At 46.8% G+C, this 25,500-nt stretch overlaps 1 protein-coding gene across 4 annotated transcripts in view; it reads left to right on the top strand.

Moving 5' to 3' along the window:
- The window catches only part of AARS1 (alanyl-tRNA synthetase 1), a 70,332-nt gene that overhangs the window by 41,885 nt on the left and 2,947 nt on the right, over positions 1 to 25,500 (top strand). For 2 of the 4 annotated variants that reach the window (XM_053666671.1, XM_053666672.1), the window contains exons 3-17: positions 8,711 to 8,879; positions 11,970 to 12,158; positions 12,685 to 12,830; positions 14,620 to 14,811; positions 16,035 to 16,179; positions 16,525 to 16,670; positions 17,205 to 17,313; positions 17,469 to 17,619; positions 19,440 to 19,564; positions 19,975 to 20,119; positions 20,881 to 21,059; positions 21,592 to 21,705; positions 22,942 to 23,148; positions 23,673 to 23,857; positions 25,171 to 25,279. In XM_053666671.1, coding sequence (XP_053522646.1) covers positions 8,736 to 8,879; positions 11,970 to 12,158; positions 12,685 to 12,830; positions 14,620 to 14,811; positions 16,035 to 16,179; positions 16,525 to 16,670; positions 17,205 to 17,313; positions 17,469 to 17,619; positions 19,440 to 19,564; positions 19,975 to 20,119; positions 20,881 to 21,059; positions 21,592 to 21,705; positions 22,942 to 23,148; positions 23,673 to 23,857; positions 25,171 to 25,279 — 2,286 coding nt within the window. In that variant the 5' untranslated portion in view covers positions 8,711 to 8,735. Of the gene's footprint in view, positions 1 to 4,745; positions 4,855 to 5,136; positions 5,162 to 8,710; positions 8,880 to 11,969; positions 12,159 to 12,684; positions 12,831 to 14,619; positions 14,812 to 16,034; positions 16,180 to 16,524; positions 16,671 to 17,204; positions 17,314 to 17,468; positions 17,620 to 19,439; positions 19,565 to 19,974; positions 20,120 to 20,880; positions 21,060 to 21,591; positions 21,706 to 22,941; positions 23,149 to 23,672; positions 23,858 to 25,170; positions 25,280 to 25,500 lie in introns of those variants that run through there. The other 2 variants (XM_037154179.2, XM_037154180.2) reach the window with 2 other exon arrangements.

Below are 25,500 nucleotides of genomic sequence, written 5' to 3'. Positions count from 1 at the left end.
GGAAGTGCTAGGGAAATGGGTTCCAGATAGAGGATCGGAGACAGGAAAGAGCAAGGGTGTTTGTGGAGCTGAACATACACAGACCTTCTGTGGGGATGGATGAGAGCCAGGGAAGAAGAGGTTGGTAAGACGTGGATGAAAGGTGCAGAAGAGTTTTCACTCCTGAGAACCTCTCCCATCTGGCATGACTTGAAGTTAACTGTGCCTAGGTTAGAGTCCCAGCTTTCCCACGTAAGGATTTTGACTGGGAGAATTTTTTAAAAGGCAAAAATACTTTGTGCTTTTAGAAAAATAATGTTTAAGTGTGACAGATGCTTTCTGCTTACTAGAGTCATAAAAACTTCTCTTTACTTCACAGAAAGAAGCTGGGCATTTTCCTGCAACCTGAGAAAATGAATCCCCACTTCTCCCACTTTGCCAATATTCCACTACAATAAATTAATTTCAAGCAATAGTGGTCTCTGTGGGGAATTTTACCTGGAGAATATGAGTTAAAATGTTTGGGAAATGATAAAGCAGTTTTCAGCAATCCTTTACTTGTCACGATTCTTTTCCTCCTGCACCCTTTAGAGGGTTAATTGGGGGGGAAATTGGGGGTTCTACAGATGAGGATGTACAGAAAGAAAAAAGGCAGACACACAGCCTGGGAAGCCATGGCCTACATCTCATCATGTCAGAAGCAACCCTGGGAATATTTTTCAGAGGAATATTGATCACAGGGTTAACGGAGTCTAAGGAATTTTTTTTTTAAAGTTTAATGCCCTGGTTGATGTGGCTCAGTGGATTGAGTGCCAGCCTACGAACCAATGGGTCACGGGTTCAATTCCCAGTCAGGGCACATGCCTGGGTTGCTGGCTGGGCCCCCAGTTAGGGGCCTGCAAAAGACAACCTGTTGATGTATCTTTCTCACATTGATGTCTCCCTCCCTCTTTCTCCCTCCCTAACTCCTCTCTAAAAATAAATAAAAACCTTTAAAGAATTTAATGAGGTTAAAAATTAAGTCATCTAAGGTGCTGACTGTAATAGGATACACTTCTGCAAAAAACCCAAAACAAAACAAACTTGCATATTTGCTAATACCTAGTATACAAAATATTTAAGATACAAAACTATTAGGAGTGGCTGCTTCTAGTAGGGACTCTAGAAACCTGGGGTGGGAGAGATTTCCTTTTCCTTATGTTACACTTGAGCTTCTGAAATTTATTTTCCATGTGCATGGTTTCCTTTTAAAATTGTGAGTATTTCAGACAGACAAGAAAGGGAATAATATAACAAACATCCAGGTTCCCACTTCAAGGCTTACAAAATAAAACAAGACTCGATTGAAGTCCCCTGTGTATAGCCATCCCAAGAGACCGCAGCTCTCCTGAACTGGGTGCTCATCCTTCCCATAAATATTTTAGCATATGTTGCTTATTCTATTTAAAAAGAAAACTTAGCCCTGGCTGGTGTACCTCAGTGGACTGACCACTGGCCTGTGAACCAATTGGTAGCCGGTTTGATTCCCGGTCAGGGTACATGGCTGGGTTGAGGGACAGGTCTCTGGTTGGAGGCACATGAGAGGCAACCAATCGGTATTTCTCTCACTCTCTTTCTCCATTCCTTCCCCCATCTCCAAAAATAAATAATTTTTTAAAAAAAAACCTTAAAAATAAGCATCAGGATTCTAGACTTTGCTACTTCCATCCATTATACCTGCACAGTGTATAGACTCCCACTAAAGGGAAATCTGGTCCCCAAGCTGTAGTATGGAGGCAGGACTCGGGAATAAAGAGCATCAGATTTGAATTCAGCCTCCCTCAGATAATCCCACATGACTTTAGGCAGTTTCTTCGCCTCAGAAATCATAGGAAGTACCCATCTCACAGTCCGCGGATTCAACGAGATCACAAGGTTGTGGCCATCCGTCCAGTGCCTGGCGAAGGCTCGATAAATATTAGCAATTATTATAGTGGTGATGCCAGAAAGACACCCAAAGGTGGGGAAAAAAATTCGCGTTTCTACCCTCGGAGATACTCACGGCGCCCACGGGCAGGGAAGCCGAAAGCACCCCAGGACACGACTTTGGCCTCCGCTGCCAGCAGCCCCAGCCATTACCAGGCAGCATGGCGGTTACCTCCATCAACGGCCTCCGGACCCTCATTGGCTGAGGCGTGGGAGCCAATCAGCGCACCCAGGTACCGTGGGGCAAAGCGAACAGGCTCCAGCAGGGGCACCGTTGTGTCACTTTCTGCTTGATAAATCGCTGTCCGGCTAGACTGGGCACTCCCTGAGGGCAGGGCAGTATCTGCTTTCCTTAATGTTGATCTTTAGGTACTAACACATGATAGAAACTCTTTTGACAAATAGATTAGGAACACCCACCCCCTGGGTAGATCAAACTTTTTCGTCTTTGTCTCTGAACAAAAAGGTGAAAAATTTCATTCTGGAGTTTAGGCCCTCGCTATTCCAAGTGTGACCCCCCACCCCCACCCCAGAAGCATAGGTATCCCCTGGGAGCCTATTAGAAATATAGAATCTCAGGCCCACTTCAGACCTACTAAATCAGGATCTACATTTTAAGATTCCAGCTGATGCCTATAGCATCTTATGGCCTGAAAACAACTATTCAGTCACTCCCATTTGATCTGATAGCAAATAAATGGACATTCTAAGTCTACTTTATAGATGCTAATCGTAACTTAGATGCCATGGGAGAGTCAGAATCCAGGACTAGTCTTTACAAAACCAAGTATTTTACTCGAACTGTCTCAAGCCCCTGTCTTCCTCATGCGCCAAGACGAGGGTCCACCAATGTTCTGCTGCAGAGTGAGCCACAAGTAGAGACAGCTCTCACTCTCACCAGTAGGCCTATTTGCTCAGCCCAGAATAAGAAGTTTCCTAAAACACACACATCGTATTGAGGTAGCTTTCCTTCTATTAGGTAGTTGCCATCTACAAGAGAAAAAAGTATCATAGAGAGCTGGGTAATTATCTGAATAATTCATGTACAAATTCATGTCTAGAAGAATGTGACTTTTGGGCCTCAGTTGCAATTCCTCCTTGTTGCCACTGGATGTGATGTGTGGAGCAGGTCCCTAAGGGAGAGTCAGATTCTTGGCCAGGAGGTTTCTTTGCTTTGAGCAGGAGAGAATTCAAGAAGCAGCCAGACAAGAGGTTAGAGCAGAAGCAAGTTCATTGCGCAGAGAAGATAAGCAAGGAAAGCCACTGGGAAAGAGTAGTGGATGCTTCTCACAAGAGAAGGGAGACCCCAGCTGTCTCTAGAGGTTGAGCTTATATTGGTTTGTAGTTTCTATGGAAAATTGCTGGTATGGGGAAACAGAGTGGGGAAAAAAGTTGGGATTAACTTTAACCTTTATAAGGTATATTTTTTTATCCTTGCGTTTTCCTTTTATGTTATGGGTGAGTAGCTATTAATCAATCTTTGCAGGAATCTTCTTTGTTATGGGGGCTCCTTGTGATCTGCTCGCCTTGCGGGTCAGCCACGTTCCATGTCGGGCAGCCCGTAGCAGGCCCGTCTTAACTTTGTTTGACTTTAATTAATTTACATAGTTCTCATGCCCCTCTCCTATATTAGATGAATAAGAACATTTTTTTAAAAACCTGTCTCTAATTTTTTCATCAGTGAAGGTGCTACCTTAACAATAACTACTCTGGCAACATAACAAAGTTATGGAGGCAACAGCCTATATTACCTTATTTCGAAAGTGCAATTTGTATAGTTTTGGTTTTCATATTAATTGTGGTGGCATGGAATTCTGACCTAGATCATTTAGGTTAAATATGCTTGATCTTTTTGGGCCATTTGGCTCAGGACAAACACTTGTTTCTCTTGGTTTTGCGCTTTGCTGCCTTATGCTCATAGTGCCTCAGTTTCCTGTTAGTATCAACTGTTAAAAGCAGATACTAATAGTAACTCATTAGATCAGTGCATGCTGCATACTATTACTCAACATATGTTAGATGTGATGATTATTATTGAGTTGCTATGAACTGGGAAGTTAAGGTGGTTTATTTTTACTTCCTTTTGAGCTTTAGCTATTTGTATAGGATGCTACTTTACATAAAAAAGTAAAAAAAATTCTTAATATCTTTAACCCTGTTATGAACAGTAGCACCATTTCATACCCAGGTATTTCGATGTATCAGATGATGTAGCTTTTAGAGTATGGGTTTTGGAGTTAGATGTGGGTTTGGATCCTGGCTCTGCACCTTACTCTTCAATGTGAACTTGTACAAGGTAGTAACCTCATGGATAAAAAAGGGCATGCCAGTTGACCAGCCTCGTACAGTTTAAAAATCAAATAATCTCTGTGAAATTTTCAATATACCTCGCATATAAACATTAGCTATTGTTTCTCAAAGGCAAATAGATGGCCAGATGCCAAATTAATTGTCCTTCAGCAATTGAATTACTTCTACACTAAATCCAATAAGGTCTGACAAGGACAAGTGTATCCATGGGCTCATTATATCAGAATATTTCAGGTCTGCATATCATCCTGTAATTAAAATAAACAGAACTGTACACCAAGAGCTGTGACTTCTAGCAACACATGTCACCGCTTGTTCTTATCATATAGAAACCAAAATGTCAGCCTCCAGGAGTCCGCATCCTACCCTATCATGTGACGTACCCCCTTCTTACTTCGCCATTGCATCAGCCAATTTAGAGCGGCCTACCCAGAACCCGACTAAGAAGCTCGGATTGATTGGCATGTTTATTGACCAATAAAGACGTAGAGGTAGGGCTCCTTGGGGCACTTTCGCCGAGCGCTCTTTGGTTGGACTGGGTGGTGTGTGTTGCGGCGGTGGTGGCTGGGAACCGGTACCTCTGCGCGTCTGCGGGAACAGGTAATCGCAGACTTCTGGCTGTGGGGTCTGACCTGGGAATGCGGGAAGGCGACCTTGGGGAAAAGTAGGCGGGTCTCGGAAAAGGGCGAGTGTGGCTGGGCCGGGGGTTGAAAGCGCAGCGGCCACAGCGGGTTCTTGGCCGAGGCCTCGCGATACCTTTGGAAGCGGTCTCTGGGCTGGAGCCGGGGCTAGGGCAGCTCCCGGGAAGCCGAGGAGCGCTGGGAGTAGGACGGCCTCGGGTGGCCTTGCAGAGGACTACGATCTTGGGAGGACCGCGGTTGCCATTGGCTACCCACGGAAAACTGAGGTGTTATTTCTCCGGGTTTTGATCTCCTGGGGGTGGGAGGAACGTGGCGGAGGTGGTCAAAGGTGGAATCTCTGTGAGTCATTCTCTAAATTCTTAAAATTAGCTACATAACTGATCCAGGCCCCATTGTGTTCAACTATTACTTTCTCAAATAGTTTGCGTTTCCCTGTTGTGCTTTAAGTTCATTCAGAGTTTGCCCTTAAAAATATATTAATACCTACTGAAGAAATACTTTGTTAGCAACCAGTGTACTAGATGCTGAGAACATACCTGTACTGGTGAGCAAAAAACAGCCATAAGTTCCACTATTATGGAACTTACAGCCTGATGGAGAGATGGACATTAAACAAGCCTTCAAAGAGGGAAGACACCTGGGGTTTGGAGAATAAAATAGGGAAAACCTGATCAAGAAGGAGAAGGCTTCCTTTAATAATTCTCTGAAATTGAGGTATCAGGAATGAGAAATTAACTAGGAAAAGGGAAAGAGTGGCAGTAGGGTAGACAGCTTACCTGGCCAATGAAGAGCTTGTTGAATGGTCCTTAAATCAAAAGGTACTCAAGACTTTTACAGCTTCTGCTGAAGGCCCTCTGTGCTACCTCTGAATCCTGTAGAGCCTGCAGCTTATTTACACATGTATGGAATAGGTGAATCAGTGGTGGTGGTGACAGTTTTTAATAGTCCCAGCCTTTATTTGGCTTATTATTGTCAATATATTGGATGCTTTTACATGATATAAAAGATTTAAAAGATATAACTGCAGTTACTTCTGTAAACGACTCTCTCACCTTAGTTCCTAGTACCATAGTATGCATTCAGGAAGTTGAATGAATAAGCAACAATGGAAAGTACATGTTGTCTCCAAATTTAACTGCTTGTTTGCCTCAGGTGGTCCATGTAGAGGTGGAGCAGTGAACATTGTAAAACAGCTAAAATCGTGCTGCTCAGAATTGCTACTGTAAATTCATTCTTGTCACCATCATTGAGATTGAGGGCCATGATGAGAAGGAGTCAGGAAGAATGTGGTGTGACAGAGTTTCTAAAAACTCTACTCTTGCCTCCTTAGCACGGGCGCAAAGTCCTCATCTGTGGGAATTTCAGTCAGCTAGCTGGCTCCATAAGCCAGTGTTTCACCATCTTTTTGCCCAAAGGCTTTTGTTTGAATAAAAGTTGATTGAGTTGTGAGTAAATCAATTGAAATTTTGGTTGAAACAAAATCTGAGACCTGGCCAGGTGGCTCAATTGCTTGGAGCTTTGTCCTGTACATTAAAATGTTGCGGGTTTGATTCCTGATCAGGGCACATATCTAGGTTGTGTGTTCCATCCCTGATTGGATGCATACAAGAGGCGGGGCAGAGATAGTTCTCTCTCACATCGGTCTCTCTCTCTCCCAAATCAATAAACATATCCTTAAGTGAGGATTTTTTAAAAACCTGAGAGTCAGAGTTTCATGTTCACTGTGTACATCTTTTTAAAAAAATATATCTTACTGATTATGCCATTACAGTTGTTCTATTTCTCCCCTCCATTCCCCTCCACCCTGCACACCCCTCCCCCACCATCCCCCCTTTAGTTTATGACCATGTGTCTCAAGTTCTTTAGATTCTATATTTCCCCTACTATTCTTGCCCTCCCCCTATCTATTTTCTACCTACTGTCTATGCTACTTATTGTACATCTTTTTTTATCTTCCTCATGTTAAACAACAAAATTAACATCCATGGCTGAAGGTCTGTAAAAGAAGGTTTTGTTGGGCCATTGCTAGCAAGAAAAGAAGACCAGGTCCTGAAACATGAAGTCTAAACTGCCAGTAGCTGTACCAGGTGGAAAAAGCAACATGTTACAGTCCTGGAGTTGGGGAGGGAGGAAAGGTGGAGGGAGAAGGATGTGAGTTGTTATGGAAGAGTTTACATTGGTTCTAGGTGGAGGGGGTGGGAGAAGGGGAAGCAGGGCTAGTTCTAGGACAGGGGCAGAGTCTGAAAGGAAGTGTTTACTCCTTTGGATGGGTGGTAGACAGCAGTCCGGAGAGTTCATTTGTAAACAAGAAGCAAAGACTGCTGGAGTTTCAATGGCAACTGGCTATTCTCTTAGATAATCACGGAAATCACCCCTGGAAGTTAATTCCAAGGTCCAATATACACACAGGAACATGGGCAGTTCCTATAGATTGGAGTTAGAACAACTCAGACTTCTTTTTTTTCTTTTCACTCTTCAGAAGGAAGAAAACTTGGAGCTAAGTGACTTACTAACACCCATTCAGTTTCTTTAGGGCTTTCCAGTTTACAAATTGTGTCCTAATACAGGATGGCTTTTGAGCTTCATACCCCATCCAGGTGCAGTGGGCAGAGTAGATGTTATTTTTCTATAACAAAGGAAACAAAGAACAAAGTGACTTATTTAAGGTTTAGAGTTGGGTCAGAAATTCTAGAGACTTTTAAATATGTTGTGAATGAGATGGTTCTCATTTGTGGAGACACCCAGTGCTGCGTGGTGCCGCAGCCCCGTGCTGGTGGTCCGCATCCTCCAGCAAAGCCCGTCACTTCTCCCCAGCCTGCCCCAGAGAAATCGTAATATGTATGAAGGGGCTTTGAAATTGTAAAGTTGTTTTACTTCCTAATTTCCATCTCTTCTGATTCCTTCTCTTCCACTGACTCTGGGCTCTCCCCCCTTCGTGTGGCTGCAACATCCTCACTCCCTAGCAATCTGATAGCTGGACAAACAGCAGTTTACCAGTTGTGATTCTGGGGGTGCTCAGGTTGGGTGGAGGTCGGCTCATGCCTGATAAACCCTTCCCCAGGTCCACTGCTACTAACAGCAGCCTCCCAAAGATGTCAGGACTCCCTGAGATGTTGGCTTTGGACGTAATGGAACTTTTCGCAGAATGTGAATTAGCGCGTAGAGTAACATAGAGCTGGAAAGGTCCTTAGACTAAGTGATTCTAGTATGGACCCCTCCTTTGTTGGTGAAGTGAAGTAACTCAAGGACTTGGATCTAGGTATCCCGAACTCGCCCCTCCCCACATCCCTGGAATGGGCATCTCTGCTGGACTGTAAATTGTGTTTTTCCCATTAATTCCTGGCCTAGGGCCTGGCACAGAATGGATACTCCTTACATATTTTGGAATGAATGGATACATGCAGAAAAACCACCTCCTGCTCTACTTGGTGTGATGGTGTATTGACTCTAGTGAACTTGGCATAGGAAGGAAGAACCAATGGGTCTGCTGTCTGCTGGCACAGCAGGTTTTACAAGTGCCCCAAGTGGGGACCCACCCCGCAACCCGGATATGTGCCCTGACTGGGAATCGAAGCGGTCACCTTTTGGTTTGCAGGATGATGCCCAACCAACTGAGCCACTCCAGCCAGGGCTTGTGCCGCAAGTTTTGCTTTGATGGTTATTTTCGCTTTGGGCATTACAACATAGAGGTTTTTGGATCGAACTGCTTACCCACGTCCTGCTCTGACTTGGCCTGAAAAGCCAAGAATATTGCACAATGTCTACTTATCTCTTAGTTTCAATTCCCCTAATTTTACTTCATTTTTTCCCTTTAGTTAGTCCTGTAGAGTTACTATCAAGATGGACTCAACCCTCACAGCAAGTGAAATCCGGCGGCGGTTTATAGATTTCTTCAAGAAAAATGAGCACACCTATGTTCACTCCTCTGCTACCATCCCATTGGATGACCCCACTTTGCTCTTTGCCAACGCGGGCATGAACCAGGTAAGGCTTTCTCCCTTCCTGTTGGCTCTTTGTCCGCATAGGAGGCAGCAGAGCAGTGACAAGAGCAAAGCTCCCAGCGTCAGAGTCCTGGGTCTGTCCCTGACTGTGTGGTCGTGTGGAACTCACTTCATGTCATTGAACCTCTGTTTCATTGTCTGTGAATTGAGGAATAATAACAGTGCTTGCTTTAGGTTGTAGTGAGGAGTAAATAAAGTTAATGCATTGATGTTTAACACAGTACCAGAGTAGGTCCTCAGACATTAGCTATTGCTATTTTCGGTTGTAATGAGAGACCTTGATATCCACAGACAAAACCTGTATGCCTCTCAAGAAAAACACAACCTGTGTCTAGTCAGTAAAGATTTTTTTCCCCATGGAAAAAGCTGTGTTTTGTTAGACTCTTGCTGAGTCCTGAAGAGATTTGTTAACTTAGTTATTGCAATTCTCCTTCATATCTTCACTATCTTTGTTTTTTCTTTATAAAACAAGTCAGTTCTTCAGGATTCTTTGAAAGCTTTGCTTTCTTTCTCATTCTAGGACATGTAGTTCTATGGGGTTTTGGGTGTTTTTTTCAGCTTCTTTCTTGAAGCTGTTGCCGCCAATGCTGTGTGGTCATGGATTCACTGCTAAAGAAACTTTATTAAAAGTAGGATCTGTGTTTGGGGCGGTTGAACTATAAAAGATATTTGAAAGTCTTATTGTTAGAGAAAACAGTTTTTTCTTGGAATAATGAGAGTTTTTGCTGTGCCTGAGACGGTGAAAACTATTTACCAGACTGGTACCCAACTGGGAGTGGATTCAGGTTTGCGGCTGCCCTCAGGGCTTTGCTGTGCTTGTTATCTTGGACCCCTGCTTAAGCCCAGCAGCCCCAGCAGCCTGCAGGGGGCACCCTACTCTGGGATAAGTGGATGCTGTTTTTTCCCTCAGGTCTCTCTTCTGGTATGGAAAATGAGAGGCAGGGGGACGTTTCCCATTTTGCAGGTGAAATTATAAGAATGAAAATGTCCAAGTCATGAAAACCAAAGACCTACAACCAAGATTGCTGTATCCAGCAAAGCTTTCATTTAGAATGGAAGGGCAGATAAAGTGCTTCTCAGATAAGGTCAAGTTCAAGGAGTTCATCATCACCAAGCCCTTATTATATGAAATGTTAAAGGGACTTACCTAAGAAAAAGAAGATAAAAAAGATGAACAGTGAAAGGACAGCAAACTCACAGTTATCAACAACCACACCTAAAACAAAAGCAAATTAAGAGGACAGCTAGATCAGGAGTGAACCATAGAAATGAAGATCACGTTGAGGATTAGCAACAGGGGAGTGGGAGAAGGAGAAGGGGGGAGAAGTTACGGAAAATAAGTAGCATAGACAGTAGATAGAAAATAGATAGGGGGAGGGGCAAGAATAGTAGGGGAAATACAGAATCTAAAGAACTTGAGACACATGTTCATGAACTAAAGGGGGGGAGTGATGGGGGAGGGGTGTGCAGGGTGGAGGGGAATGGAGGGGGGAATAGAACAAATGTAATGGCATAATCAATAAAAAAATGTTAAAAAAAAAAAAAGAATGAAAATGTTTTCTGTTAGGTTTGTGAGTCCTGTGCGTACAGCCGGAATTGAGGGGTGCTAATTTTAGGTGGACCCATTCGAGGTGATAGGTTTTTTTGAATACTGGAAGTGTTGTATTCCATATAGGTGTACCTAGGTGTACCTAGGTGTATGTGCTGACTATACTTGGTAGAAGAACCATGGGAGTCCGGTGTTTATAAACACTCTCCGAATGATAGCCATCACTCAACATGCACTTGCTATGTTCCAGGCACTGCTCTGTCTTTTACATACAGTAAAGTCATTTAATCCTCCCTCGGTAACTTCCGCTGAGACACTGAGAGCTCATGTACATTACCCAAGCTCACATAGCTGGTAAATGCTAGAGTGTGGATTAGAACCCAGGCCATCATTTGCTTAACTTTTTTGCTGTATTGTCTCTTAATCAGAAATATTTTGACTTGTTTTGTTTGCTTTTTTAAAAAAGTGTATTTATTAGGCATCAGCTTTTTTTTAATACTATGCTAGGTGTTGGATATACAGAGATACTTAAGATAGCTTTTGCTTTTAAGGAATTCTTTTTTTTTTTTTTTTTAATATTTTCTTTCTTTATTTTTTGAGCGAGGGGAAGGAAAGGAGAAAGAGTGGGAGAGAAACATCAATGTGTGGTTGCCTCTCATGCGTCCCCCGCTGGGAACTGGCCTGCAACCCAGGCATGTGCCCTGACTGGGAATCGAACCGCGATACTCTGGTTCACAGGCCCGCGCTCAATCCACTGAGCTACGCCAGCCAGGGCGCTTTTAAGGAATTCTTGATCTAGCATGGGATTGTGTGACAGAACTTTCTGCGGTGATGGAAATGTTCTGTATCCATGCTGCCCAGTATGCCAGCCACCAGCCACGTGCAACTAGGGAACTGACTGAGGAACAGAGTTTTTTATTTAAAAAATTATGAATAATTACTGAGTATTACATTTTAATTAATTTAATTTTTCATGTTTATAAGTGGCCCATGGTTATCAAACAGGACGGGTCTAGTGGGAAAAGTAAGGCAGAGTTACACCTGTGGAGTGGTGCATCAGAGCGAGGCAGTACAGTTTCCTGACACGTGCGGTCATGCTGATTTTACTCCGTTAACGTAGGTCTCAGATTTTTACCTTCTTTTCATCTTTCTGACCAAAGCCAGCACATCAGTATTAGATTCAGTTCTCCCAGAAAGATGGTATTAGCCCCGACCGTCAGATTTGTGAGGAAGGACATCTTTCAGTACATCCACCTTTGGCTGTTGTCTTAGGTCTGGCAGGCCCTGCCCCCGCGCAGGTGGTGTCATCAGCGGGGCCTGTTGGAGAACTAGGACCAGGGAGAAGCTGCTCCAAGACAGGTCGCCTCTGCTGCAGCCCTGTGGGGCCACCTGCCTTTGAGAAGTCTCTGTGTGCCGTGCTAATTAAATTACAAACCGAGTAGTTTGTGGTCTCTTCCTGACAGTGTGTGACCACTGACACATGTGCAGCTCTTTAAAAGTTGAAATGTGCCCTTCCTTTTTCAGTTCAAACCCATCTTCCTGAACACCATTGACCCATCTCACCCGATGGCAAAGCTGAGGAGAGCTGCCAATACCCAGAAGTGCATCCGGGCTGGGGGGAAGCACAACGACCTGGACGACGTGGGCAAGGACGTCTATCACCACACCTTCTTCGAGATGCTGGGCTCCTGGTCTTTTGGGGATTACTTCAAGGTGAGCTCGAAGCAGGAAAGCTGATGGGGTTTTGAGCGAAACAGCCATTACCACTGAGGGAAGCAGGTTCTAATTCTAAAGTATGAAATATCCCATAGGAGTGAATCTCCTAAATGATGGTATTTTAAGACTTCCTGGAAGCAGTACCTATAATTTGATGATTTCAGTTCACATGTGGATTTCATGCATAAATTACTAATCCCTCCTGAATTCTGCTGGGTTTAGAAGAGATTGTAGTTTATTTTATTTTATTATTATCTTTTTTTTAGATTGATTTTTTAAAATTATTATTTTTTGCACTTTATTTATTTTTTTTATTTAGTTATTTTTCAAGTACAGGTTTTTTTCTAGTTCTCCCATCCCAGCCCCACCCCCCACCCCCACCCCGTGCTTCCCACCTCCCGAGATTGTAGTTTTATATCCCTGTTCCCAGGATCTGGACTTTTTGTCCTCACGCTAAATAGTAGAATAAACCAAACACTGGTTTAGCCATGTTCCGGATCTTTCTTTTTATTCCTTTTTGTAGGAATTGGCTTGTAAGATGGCTCTGGAACTCCTCACCCGAGAGTTTGGCATTCCGGTTGAAAGACTTTATGTTACTTACTTTGGCGGGGATGAAGCAGCTGGCTTAGAAGCAGACTTGGAGTGCAAACAGATCTGGCAAAACTTGGGGTAAGAATGCAACTCCCATTTGGGGAGCACGGAGGAGTAAATGATGTTTAAACTTAGTGCCAGAGTGGGCTCTTACGGCTCCGAGCACATTGCCGTTTCCGTTCTGCAGTGGAGGCGGGTAACTGGGAGTAACTGTTCTTTGGTACACACATTGTTTCTTAGTAGGTTTAATTGGTGTGTCTGTTGTGGAAAGCCAACATGAGTCTCTGTCGTATTTTTTTATTTTTGTAGATTTTTAGCAATTGTGCATATGATGCATACAGTAAAAATTCAAACTACATAGAAATGTAAAACTAGGAAGTTGAAGATCTCTAAGATTCATCATTGTTAATAGTTTGATACCTTCTGTGTACTCGTACAGGCCTTTTTTGTATTTCTGTAGCCCCCTGTGTATCTTTGTAAACAGAGTGGTATTCTTCCTATGAAAGAGCTCATCTCTAATGGAAATGTAGTGGCCTCAAACAGGTCGGGGACAGAGGAAGTTTGGGTGTTTGTCTTTTTTTTTTTTTTTACCTGGGGGATGAGCTGGCAGAGGAGGAGAGAGAGGATAATATAAAGCCACTTGGGTTTTTTTTTTTCCCAAATGTAGTATAATTCTACAGCAGGATCATGCATGTAGCATAAGAGGTAACATGTTAGATGAGCTGTATGTGTTCCGTGCTTTGGACTGAAGAGAGGTTGTGAAGTGCTGCATCAGGGGGACCCTGGCTGTGGGGTGAGGTACCCCGTGGGCAGCCGATGTGCCCATGATGTCCGCGCCTCATTTTCCTGCTCCTTTCACCGAACTCCATTCAGTCCTTTAGTGCGTAGCTTTTCAGTCCAGGTAAGCAGTGCCGCCTTTTTTTTCTTCACTTTTACTTCAGGTATATTATTCTAACCCAGCTTCCCCTTGTACTTGGCCTGAAACTCCTACTTGGTTAGACTCTGTAGCCTGAATGTGCTTGGACATATTGTGCAGTAACGTGTGAAACTTAAATACTAATCTTGACTTTTTTAAAGGGTATTTTTATTTATTTTAGAGAGGGAGAAAAACATTGATCAATTGCCTCTCATGCACCCCCTACTGGGGACCTGGCCCGAAACCCAGGCATGTGCCCTGACAGGTAATCGAAGTGGCGATCTTTTGCTTTGTAGGACAATGCCCAGCCCCCTGAGCCAGGCTGGTCTAAGGCTAATCTCGACTTTCTGAATCCTGTTTTTTTGGCTTCATCTGTATCTGTGCTTTGTTTATTATGTAAGCACAGGGGTTTTTTTTGTTTGTTTGTTTTTTGAGTGCTTTATTATCTAGCAACTTTTAGCAGTCAACTATTTTGATATGTTTTAATCTTATTAAATTCTTTCTGGTATCATCTTAAAGGACAGATGACTAAATTGGGGTATTGGGGGGTGACTTGAATCAGCAGTTTTTTAACACATACACTGTCATACTATACAGTCATTTTTTAAAAATGAAGGACCATTTGTCAAGAAAATTTGCTTTAATTCTGGTTCTATTCAGCATAAACATTTCATTTTTATGTGTTCTTTTCTAGGCTTTATCCATGTCTTTGCATACTTTTTTTAGTTATGATTGGAGCACATAGATATTTTGAAATTCTATTGCGATCAGTCTCAAAGAATCTAGTTCTGCCTCCTTAACAGAATCTGTAAGCAGTCTTAGCATTAGTAGTGGCCAAAGAGTGTCCATCTTTGTAGAAATTTATAAGGATCTCTTTTTGTGGTGGATGCACGACTGTGTTAAATTCCTGCCAGTGGCTATAGCTGGGCTCATCGTCCCCTCTGTGCGCAGGCTGGATGACTCCAGAATCCTCCCCGGCAGCATGAAGGACAACTTCTGGGAAATGGGTGACACAGGCCCATGTGGGCCCTGCAGTGAGATCCACTATGACCGGATCGGTGGCCGGGATGCTGCACATCTTGTCAACCAGGACGACCCCAACGTGCTGGAGATCTGGAACCTTGTGTTCATCCAGTATAACAGGTGGCCTTGGGGTCCTGAACCACTCCTGCTAAGAGCAGCGCCTGTTCCTGAGCTACATTGAGAAGGAGGAATTCAGAGCACATAGCTGTCTTCTCATCCTGGGCTTTGGCCACAGTGAAGCAGTACTGAAGCAGGCACTGAAGGCATTATGGGATCTTATGTCATAGTCTTTAAATTTTGTTTTTCAAGTTTTCCTCTGGTCTCTGGGTCAGGGCTAGGCCTTTTTTTAAAAGACATTATTTATTTATTTCTCCTCATTCGGGGACATTTAGAGAGAGAGGGGAAGGGAGACAGAGAAACATCAGTGCTAGAGGAGCATCGAATTGTTGCCTCTGCGTACATGCCTGGACCAGGGATCCTGGACTGGAGACCAAACACACAACCTAGGCATGTGCCCTGACCAGGAATTGAACCTTTCAGTTGTGGGATGACTCTCCAACTAAAGGAGCCACACAGGCCAGGGCACATTTATTTATTTTTGGAGGGAGGGAGAAAGAGAGGGAAAAACATTGACCACTCGCCTCTTGTACATGCCCCAACAATGGACTGAACCTGCAACCCAGGCGCGTAACCCTGGCATATGCCTTGACCAGGAATCAAACCAGCAACCCTTCTGTTTGTGGGATGACCCCCAGCCAGCCGAGTCACACCAGTCAGGACTGGGCTTATCCTTTTACAAATTGGTTTTATTCCCCTTGATACCTGCTTAAGAGTTATTTCTGTAATGTCATTTTTTGCTGTGATTTGGACTATTTTAAAGTTTATTTCCTTTTCTTTTTTTTTTTAGATTTTATTTATCTTTAGAGAGAGGGGAAGGAAGGGAGAAAGAGAGGGAGAGAAACATCGATGTGTGAGAGAGACATCAATCACTTGCCTTTCACATGCCCCAGCCCGAGGACCTGGCCCACAACCTAGGCATGTGCCCTGACAGGGACTCAGCCAGAGACCTTTTGGTGGTTCTCAGGCCAGTGCTGAATCCACTGAGCCACACCAGCCAGGGCTAAAGTTTATTTCCCTGAAGCTTTGCCCCCCTCCTAAAAAAAAAAAACCCTAGAGGACTTCTCATTACCTTCCTCCCTTTATGCCCCTCCTTCCACCGAACTAGGCAGGGACAGATGGCAAGGAGCCAGTCCACACACTGCTGTGTAAATGCATTTTAACCAGCAGGGTGGGGCAGCAGCCTGAGTCCCCATTTCAGCTTCCTTTCTCCCCGGGTCACGCAGGGAAGTGGATGGAGTTCTGAAACCTCTTCCTAAGAAAAGTATTGACACAGGGATGGGCCTGGAGCGACTGGTGTCTGTGCTGCAGAATAAGATGTCCAACTATGACACTGACCTTTTTGTGCCTTACTTTGAAGCCATTCAGAAGGTACGAGTCCCTTTGCAAACAGTGCCAGCTTCTTTGGAAGTCGGACTCATTGCAGTCCTGTCAGGTGTAGAACCAGGTGCTTTGCCAGCTGAGGGCAGCTGTGACTCTCTGCCACCTTTACTGTTAAACCAACACGAGGCTCTAGGCACAAGGCACCGTAGTTTGTGGAGGGCGCGGGGCTGGCTGGAGGCTCTCCCACTGCTCCCACCTTTCCTGGGGTCGTGAGATCTGGCAGGAGGATCGTTCTTTCTCCAAATGCCTCTCAGTTCTCTTGGAACCTTTTTGGACAAGGAATGGCCAGAAAGGCTGTTTCCTCATACGCCGCCTCCTGTGTGTTGTCTGTAGGGCACAGGTGCCCGGCCGTACACTGGGAAGGTTGGTGCTGACGATGCCGATGGGATCGACATGGCCTACCGGGTGCTGGCTGACCATGCTCGGACCATCACTGTGGCCCTGGCCGACGGCGGCCGTCCTGACAACACGGGGCGGGGGTGAGTATGTTACTCACGGGGCAGTGTTGGGGCTCTGTGGAACTTCAGCGATACTTCCCTATTGTTTCTCTGTCTTCTAGCTAGTTGGAGGGGAGCTTTATTACTTTAGGGAGTTTCAGCCCACACTAAAAAGTTGTCCCTACATCTGTGCTGCCAAGTACAGGTGGGGAGGATTGATAGAGTATTGGCAGCAGCAGGGGTAGGGGTGGGGCCTGGTCTTGACCAGCTCCAGGAAACTTCATTACTGACAGGCAGGGCCTGGGATCGTGGACATCGAGTCCACCATTTGGTCTGTATGTCTTACCTCCATGTCGGGTTAAGAAAACAAACCAGGCTTACCCCAGGTCTTCCTTGATGCGTATTTGGTATGTTAGTGAGTTTTGTGCTGGAATTCATGTAATTGCCCTTGGGGAACTCAAAAAGAAGCAATCATAGGATAAAAGAAAGTCTTTGCAAGAGAGTGCAGTCCCAAAGAACTACAAAACGTTCGGCTGGAAACATGGCTAACTGGGCACCGGGTTCTGCCTCCTGTAGGTATGTGTTGAGACGGATTCTCCGCCGGGCCGTGCGATACTCCCATGAAAAACTCAGTGCCAGCAAGGGTTTCTTTGCTACGTTAGTAGATGTTGTTGTCCAGTCCCTGGTAGGTTTCTTCTTCTTTGCTTGCTGCCTCTGTACTAAAGCATATACCTTAAGAGGGCTAGGGTAGGAGGTAGCATGATGTTAATGAGAATTTTTAAAGGGGTCCTGGAGTAGTCCCTGGCTTCACTGGGCCCACATCTGTTTCCCCTTTGCCAGGGAGATGCATTTCCTGAGCTAAAGAAGGACCCAGATATGGTGAAGGACATCATTAATGAAGAAGAAGTGCAATTTCTGAAGACTCTCAGCAGAGGGCGTCGCATCCTGGACAGGAAAATTCAGAGCCTGGGAGACAGCAAGACCATTCCTGGTAGGGACCAGTTGCTTCCTTTCTCTACTAGGCTGTTTCATCTTCCTGGAGGAGGAAACCCCCTTCCCCACACTGACAGTGGACTCTGGCATCTGCAGAGGCCGAGCATAGCTAGTAAGACTGCTTGTCGTGTAAAATGGGGTTTATATTAAAATTACAAAATACATTATTATGGGAAAGTATTCCAACAACATAGAAGTAAAAGGGAAAATCCTCTTTTCCAAGTAGATTTCTCAGAGGTAACAGCTTTTAAAAATTTATATTTTATTGATTATGCCATTACAGTTGAGGTAACAGCTCTTAAGAGCTTGATGTATTCAGGACTTTTCTCTATTTGTTCACAAATTTGTGCGTGTGTGCGTGTGTTCAAGCAAAAATGGGAACATATAGTATATACTGTTTTTTTTTAAATTTTATTTATTTATCTTTTAGAAGGGAAGGGAAGGAGAGAAGGAGAGAAATATCAATTAATGGTTGGTTCTGGTGCATCCCCTGCTGGAAACTGGCCCCTGCTGGGAACTGGCCTACAACCCAGGCATGTGCCCTGACAGGGAATCGAACCGCGATCTTTTGGTTCGCAGGCCCGTGCTCAATCCACTGAGCTATACCAGCCAGGGCTACTAGTATATACTGGTTTTTGAAACTTGCTTTAATTTTTACCAGACTGGATACATTAATTCTAAAAGTATTTTTTTTATCCCCCTCTTTTTAAAAAGATTTTACTTATTTATTTTTAGATAGAGGGGAAGGGAGGTAGAAAGAGAGGGAGAGAAGGATCAATGTGTGGTTGCCTCTCGCACACTCCCTACTAGGGACCTGGCCTGTAACCCAGGAATGCGCCCTGACTGGGAATCAAACCAGCGACCCTTTGGTTTGCAGGCTGGTGCTCAATCCACTGGCCACACCAGCCAGGGCTCCCTTTTTTTACTTTTTATTTTTGTGTTTTCTGAATGTGTTTTTTTGTTACTGAAATAGAGTGTACAAGTGGAATACCTGATAAATTTTCACAAATTGAACACATTTGTTTAAATTAAGAAACAGCTTTACTAGGAGCTCTCGTGCCTCCTCCAAGTGATTTCCAAAAGATTTGGTGGATTTTTTAAAAATATATTTTATTGATTATGCCATTACAGTTGTTCTATTCCCCCCATTCATTCCCCTCCACCCTGCACACCCCTCCCCCACCGTTCCCCCCCTTTAGGTTATGACCATGTGTCTCAAGTTATTTAGATTCTGTGTCTCCTCTATTATTCTTGCCCTCCCCCTATCTATTTTCTACCTAAGATTTGGTGGATTTTTTAAAAGAATATTTATTTATTTCAGAGAGGGGGGAAGGGAGGGAGAAAGAGAGGGAGAGAAACATCAGTGTACAATCAGTTGCCTCTTGTGCCCACCCCCCACCCCCCCCGGGGCCCCGGCTCACAACCCTGGCATGTGCCCTGACTGGGAATTGAACCTGCGAATTTTGGCTTGCAGGCTGGCACTCAGTCCACTGAGCCACACCAGCCAGGGCTCTCTGGGGACTTTTAAAGGAAGCAGAGAGTGGGATAAATGAATTGGTGGTGCAGGGCAAGCAAGGCAGAGGGGAGTCTAGAGAGCTAGAGGTTTAGTCCTTACTGCCCAGCTCTGCCTCCCAGGGGCAGGGACCTAGGGTGCTCATAGCCAGAGCTTGATGGATTTTTTGACAAGTGCACAGAACCAACACTGACCTTTTGTCTTTAATCCCTTCCATCACTGTCACTGTCCTCCTGTGGAGGACTTGGGGTGAAAAAGAAGGGAGCTGTCCATGTTACTTGACAGAGTTTCTTTGTGCTCTGTAGGGGACACTGCTTGGCTCCTCTATGACACCTATGGCTTTCCAGTGGATCTCACTGGGCTGATAGCTGAAGAGAAGGGCCTGGTGGTGGATATGGATGGCTTTGAAGAGGAGAGGAAACTGGCCCAGGTAAAGAATTCGGGGAGTGAGCAGGAGACAGCACCTACCAAGGCAGGACTTGACTGCAGTGCAAGCAAGAGTTTCCTTTCATTAAAGTCTGAAATTCTGTCTAGGTTTTCCCTAGACAGTGGGTCTCAACAGGGGCATTTTGGCACCTTGGGACATTTGGCAATAATGTCTGGAGATATTTTTGGTTGTCAACGTCTGGGAGCACGATGCTACTGACATCTAGTGGGCAGAGACCAGGGATGCTGCTCCACACCCTGCAGTGCACAGGGCAGCCGCCACAACAAAGAATTACCTGGCCCTACACATCCGTAGTGCTGAGCTTTACAATGGGCACAGTTTAGCAGCTCTGGGCACTTCAGGGTTCTCTGTCTTCTACATTAGAGTAACTGTGCTTGATCTCTTCCTGGCAGCTGAAATCACAGGGCAAGGGAGCCGGCGGTGAGGACCACATCATGCTGGACATTTATGCTATCGAAGAGCTCCGGGAAAAGAGCCTGGAGGCCACAGATGACTCTCCGAAGTACAGCTACCTTTCGGACGCCGGTGGGAGCTACAGTACGTCACCCGGGCCCCGGTGGGACCTCTCCTGTAGCGCTGCACAGCCCCGCTGTGAGGTTTTCCACTCATGGAAACTCTTGGCGGTTGATTGTCCTTAACTCTTTATTTTGAAATAATTATAAATTCAGAGGGAGGGGTTTTTTAGGTTTGGTTTGAAGTTTACAGGGAGATTCCTTGTAGTTGTCACCCAGTTGCCCCTTATTGTAACATCTTATAGGAAACGGACCTTATATGAGTCACAGTGGCTGTTGAATTTTGCACTGGGGTTGGTAACATTCTAAGGTTATGACGAATCAAAAGAAAGAAACAGGCACTACATGTTTTTGCTCTTTTGCTCCAGCAGAAATACCTCCATCTATCCAAGCAAGCTCACAAGAGTATATTTCTTTGTGAATTGACCTTGAAGTAGGGATTTTATTACTACTCTTGAACTACTGATCAGATTCACCAGTTTCTGTTCGGTAGCTCAGAGTCAGGGTGGCCGACCCTCCCATTTTCCCAGATCTGTCCCAGTCTTGACACTGAGAGTCTCGCATCCCAGGAAGCCCTCAGGTCCGAGGGAACCAGGGCAGTTTGGATGCCCTGTTGAGTGTTGCGTTCTCTGGTGGAAAGCCAGCATGTTAAGCGTTTTTCTGGACTCTAGTGTGTCCTTTCTGGAACGAAATTAGGCCCTAAAGAGAGTTTGAGTAACAGAATGCAGCAAACGCCAGGGAAGGAAGAGTGCGTGTGCAGTCACTGACCGGGTGTCCCCCGTGCAGCGTTCGAGAGCACAGTGGCCACAGTGATGGCTCTGCGCAGGGAGAAGAGGTTCGTGGAAGAAGTGTCCACGGGCCAGGAGTGTGGGGTGGTGCTGGACAAGACCTGCTTCTACGCTGAGCAGGGAGGGCAGATCTTCGACGAAGGCTACCTGGTGAAGGTTGACGACAGCATCGAAGACGTGAGCCTGCATTCTTCATTGTGAGCCAGGGAGGGGGTCTGACCAAGGGCCAGGCCGGTCCAGGGTGGCTTTGCTCGCTTCTCAGCACTCTCGGCCTTGGGGAGCAGACACACCTGACCTCTGGGTTGTGTTCCATGGGCCGTATTTCTGAAGCTGCGGGAGCTGCTTGTGGCGCCGCGTTGCTTTCGCGGCCGTTAGGTGCCCTGCACGCAGCCAGGCTGTGTAGGTTGACCCTCAGTCCCTCCGCGCTGTCCTCAGCGGTAAGGAGGGGCGGACGTCCCTGTCGGAGTCTCAGCCTCCGGCTCTGCCACCACTGAGACTCTGGATGAGCGGCCGAGTCAAATGTGTGTGAGCGTGTCTGAAGTGGCGCCTGTATGTAATGGTAAATGCGCACATTGTGGTGCACGTGCACGAATGATGCACACAAGGGTGTTAATGGTGTGTGCGTGTGTATAATTGGAATATGTAAAGAGAATTTATTACACGTGTGTTTCGTGGTTTATGTATTGGCCGTCTCCTGGACTCCTTGTAGAAAACTGAATTCACGGTGAAGAACACGCAGGTGCGAGGAGGGTACGTGCTGCACGTAGGGACCGTGTATGGCCGCCTGCGAGTGGGGGACCAGGTCCGGCTGTTCATCGACGAGGTGAGTCGGAGTACGCCGGTCGGCCTGGGGTCCGGCAGTAAGCACCCCGTTCTCTTTTTTTAATTTCAGCTTTATTGAGGTACAGTCGTCATAAACTTCTGTGGCATGTAAAGTGCAGTCTCACGTCGTCTAACGGAGGGGGGTGCACTCTGGGAAGGGCGGCGTTAGGTGAGTCCGCCGTCGCGCACACGCCGTAGAGCCGCTTACAGAGCCCGGGCGGTGGGGCTGCCTGCGCGGCCTGTCTGCGACGGGAACGCCGCCATGTGGCGTGCGACTGTGCATCCTGGTGGTGTGATGGACTCACTGTTTGTCATGAAGAGAATTCCCCTCCTTGGCTTGAAATGGGTCCATGGTTGTTATCACTCAAAGTAAAATTTATACGTAGATTATTACAAGTCGGTTTTGTGAGGGATGTATCTGAGAGTCAGAGCTCTCTGTTCTTGTGTCAGTCCACCGTGATTTCAGCTGAGATCCTGCAGGCTGGTTTCTGTGGATTGCCTTTCTCCAGGTTAACCTCAAATACTTCTTCAGGGGCCACGGATCCTATATTAATTAAGAAAGTGCTTCTACTGTGTCTAACAGGACTCCAAAGTAACAGTAGCTTGAAACAAGTTAGGCATGTGCTTCTCCCCCGAAAGCCCAAGCTGACACGGAGGCTGTGCCTGGCAGAGTGGTCAGGCCCAGCTCGTCCCTGCTCATTGCTCTGCCATCGTCCCTGGGGTACTGCCCTTGATTTCATGGTCCAGGAAGGTAACTCCCAGATTTGTTTGCTAGGTCAGGGATTGGCACTGTTTCAGAAAGGGTCAGATTGTAAATATTTTGGGCATTTTGGAACATGTGGTCTCTGTCCCTACCACTCAGCTCTGCTGTTGTGGCCCAGGAGCACCATAGACAGTGTGTACACACGTGCATATGGCCGTGTTCTACGTGACCTAGTCACCAAAACGGATGACAGGCCAGATTTGGCTGATAGGCCACAGTTTGCCAGCTGCTGTGCTAGGCAGAGGAGGAGGAAGGGGAAAGCACACCTCTTCCCTTTGAGGGTGTGCTTACAGCACACTGAATAGGCCTGAGTCACACTCAGCTGCCAAGGAAGCGAGGCAACGTGGTCTTCATTCTGGGCAGCAGCGTGTCCACCTAACACTGCCAGCCCTTGGGAAGAAGGGGAGAGCCAGTACCAGGGGACAACGAGCAGTCTGTGGCAGACCCTCCAGCAGCCGGCTCTGCTCTTTGCAGCCCCGGCGGAGACCAGTCATGAGCAACCACACAGCAACGCACATTCTGAACTTCGCCCTGCGCTCTGTGCTTGGGGAAGCTGACCAGAGAGGCTCCCTGGTTGCTCCTGACCGCCTTCGATTTGACTTCACTGCCAAAGGAGCCATGTCCACGCAACAGATCAAGAAGGCCGAGCAGATTGCTAACGAGATGATCGAGGCAGCCAAGGTAGGTAGGATTATGTGTGAGCTCCGGGGTCCTGAACCTCACTCCTTCCCGCACCTTCACTTTCTGCCCATGGAGCTTCAGCAGCCACGTGCTCTCACTCCGTCGTCTACCGAGCTCTGTCTGGCACACAGGTTTGCTGAAGCAGTGGTTCTCAAACCACACTGCATCGGGGGCGGTGGCGATGCCCCATGGAGGGGCCTTAGGGCCCCAGGGCAGCAGGCAGAGAAACGTCTTTGCTCTACATCCTGCTCAGGCAACCAGTGCTCTTCCAGTGAGCTCTGTTTTACGTGCAGCACAGCCACACGAGGCTTGGTTCACAGTTTAACAAAGCGTTTGTGGAAAATCCTATTTTGACCCCCTCGACTACACGTGGAGCCGCCTTTTGGGGGGCCCCAGGCACCGACGGCAGCGCTGGGGTTTAGCAGCCCAGAGGCCTGCCTGCAAGACCACACTCTCCCTAGTGCTTCCGGCCACACCTCCAGAGAAGATGGTTCCACTTTTGTTTCCGTCTCCTTTCCCTGCAGCCTGTCTATGCCCAGGACTGTCCCCTGGCAGCAGCGAAGGCCATCCAGGGCCTGCGGGCCGTGTTCGACGAAACCTATCCGGACCCCGTGCGGGTCGTCTCCATCGGGGTCCCGGTGTCGGAGCTGCTGGACGACCCCTCTGGTCCTGCTGGCTCACTCACTTCTGTCGAGTTCTGCGGGGGAACGTGAGTGCCTCGGGTGCAGCAGAGGGGTTACTGGCATTACCGCTGGGGCGTGTGGGTCCTAGACCAGCTCTTGTTTGGCTTGACGTTGAAATGAAGTCTTCAGAGATGCAGTTGGCAAACAGCATTCCGAGGAACCCTCACGTCCTAGTGCTCGTGTCTGACATTAACGTGCCCTGGGCTTGTGACGACCTTCCTGGGAGAAGGAAGCACTCGCCACACAAGTGTCTGAGCTTGTCCCAGCGAGCGTTGGGATCCTTGGCCTGCGAATTCAGGATTCAGCAAGGCCACAGAGTGCTCGTCAAACTCTGGATCCGGTCCTGGTGCCTTTCCCTTCTCGGGGCCCCACTTGACTCACTTTGCCAGGTTGAACAGTATCTGAGTGATGAGCCCTGGTCCCAGAGCCTGGGTCAGGCCCCATGGTAGGCCCAGCTTAGTTTGGCTTGGGACAGCCACTGATTTCTGCCAACCTGAATTCCTCCATGGCACTCGGAACCTCCATGGAGTCTTCTGGGACAGTCTGGTGGCCTGGAAAATTCCTGCTTCCAAAAGAAGCCTGGTAAAAACCTTAGGGCCATGGCAAGCCCATCCAGGGCCTCCTGCAGGTCTCGGGAAGGCAGGGAACAGGAGGGCGTGTGGAGGGCGGGGTGGGGACCTGGGGGCCAAGTTCCAGGCCCGCTGCTGCCTCCACACCACGCACACACTCTTCAGAGCCCGGAGCACAGCCTCCGATGGCCCTGTGCCACCCTCACCGAGCAGCTGGGAGGCGGCGAACATTTGAGATTCTCAGAGCAACTGGGGGACAAAGCCTGTTTGTTCAAGGGGTTGTGGTAAGATTTTAAGGGTTCTCTCCAGTATTCTCAGCTAGTGAGCTGGGATAGAAGAATATACTTATGTTCTGCCAGAGAGTGCCAAAAACGTGAATGAATGTAGAGCCCACCAGTGGTGGTGATGTGTTGGGTGTTAGGGACTGCATGCACGTTCGTTTCATTTCATTTCATTTTTGCAACATCCCACAGATCAAGTGGGTGAGGGAGCATAACACCCATTCATATGTGAGAAAGCGGAGGCTCAGAAAGGTGGTGTCTTGCTCAGCGTCACCGCTGTCACCCCAGGCCTTCTCGTCCCCTTCAGGGCCAGAGCTGGATGTAGAAATTCCCTCAGACACGAAGGGCCTTTTCCCACTGCCCCCCGTGGGAGCTTTGCTGGAAGCAGCTACCTGGGAGGGAGGCCCAGGGCCATAGAGCCGGGGGGTGCAGTGGGGAGCACGGCAACTACACTTCCTCGTGACCACAGACTTTGTGTTCCGCCATCAGGCACCTGCAGAATTCAAGTCATGCGGGAGCTTTTGTGATTGTGAGCGAAGAAGCTATTGCCAAGGGCATCCGGAGGATTGTGGCGGTCACGGGTGCTGAAGCCCAGAAGGTGAGCAGATCAGGCTGGTTCCCGGCTTAATTTGAACAAGAGGAGCTTAATCTGCAGATGTGTAGTGCAGATGGTCACGTGGCTGCTGCAGCAGAAGTATAGGGCTACCCCCAAAATGTCCTCCAGTTACCCCTACCTGGCAGGAGAGAGCCACCAGTGCAGAAGACTTTATAGCTATTTTGGGTTTAATCTTCAAAGCATGTATGAATCCTGCCTTCCAC

Source organism: Artibeus jamaicensis, unplaced genomic scaffold (assembly GCF_021234435.1).
Source record: "Artibeus jamaicensis isolate MK-2021 breed Jamaican fruit bat unplaced genomic scaffold, CSHL_Jam_final contig_464, whole genome shotgun sequence".
NCBI classification, from domain to species: domain Eukaryota; kingdom Metazoa; phylum Chordata; class Mammalia; order Chiroptera; family Phyllostomidae; genus Artibeus; species Artibeus jamaicensis.
Note: the sequence above shows the minus strand (reverse complement) of the source record. Positions and strands in the feature narration are given on the sequence as shown.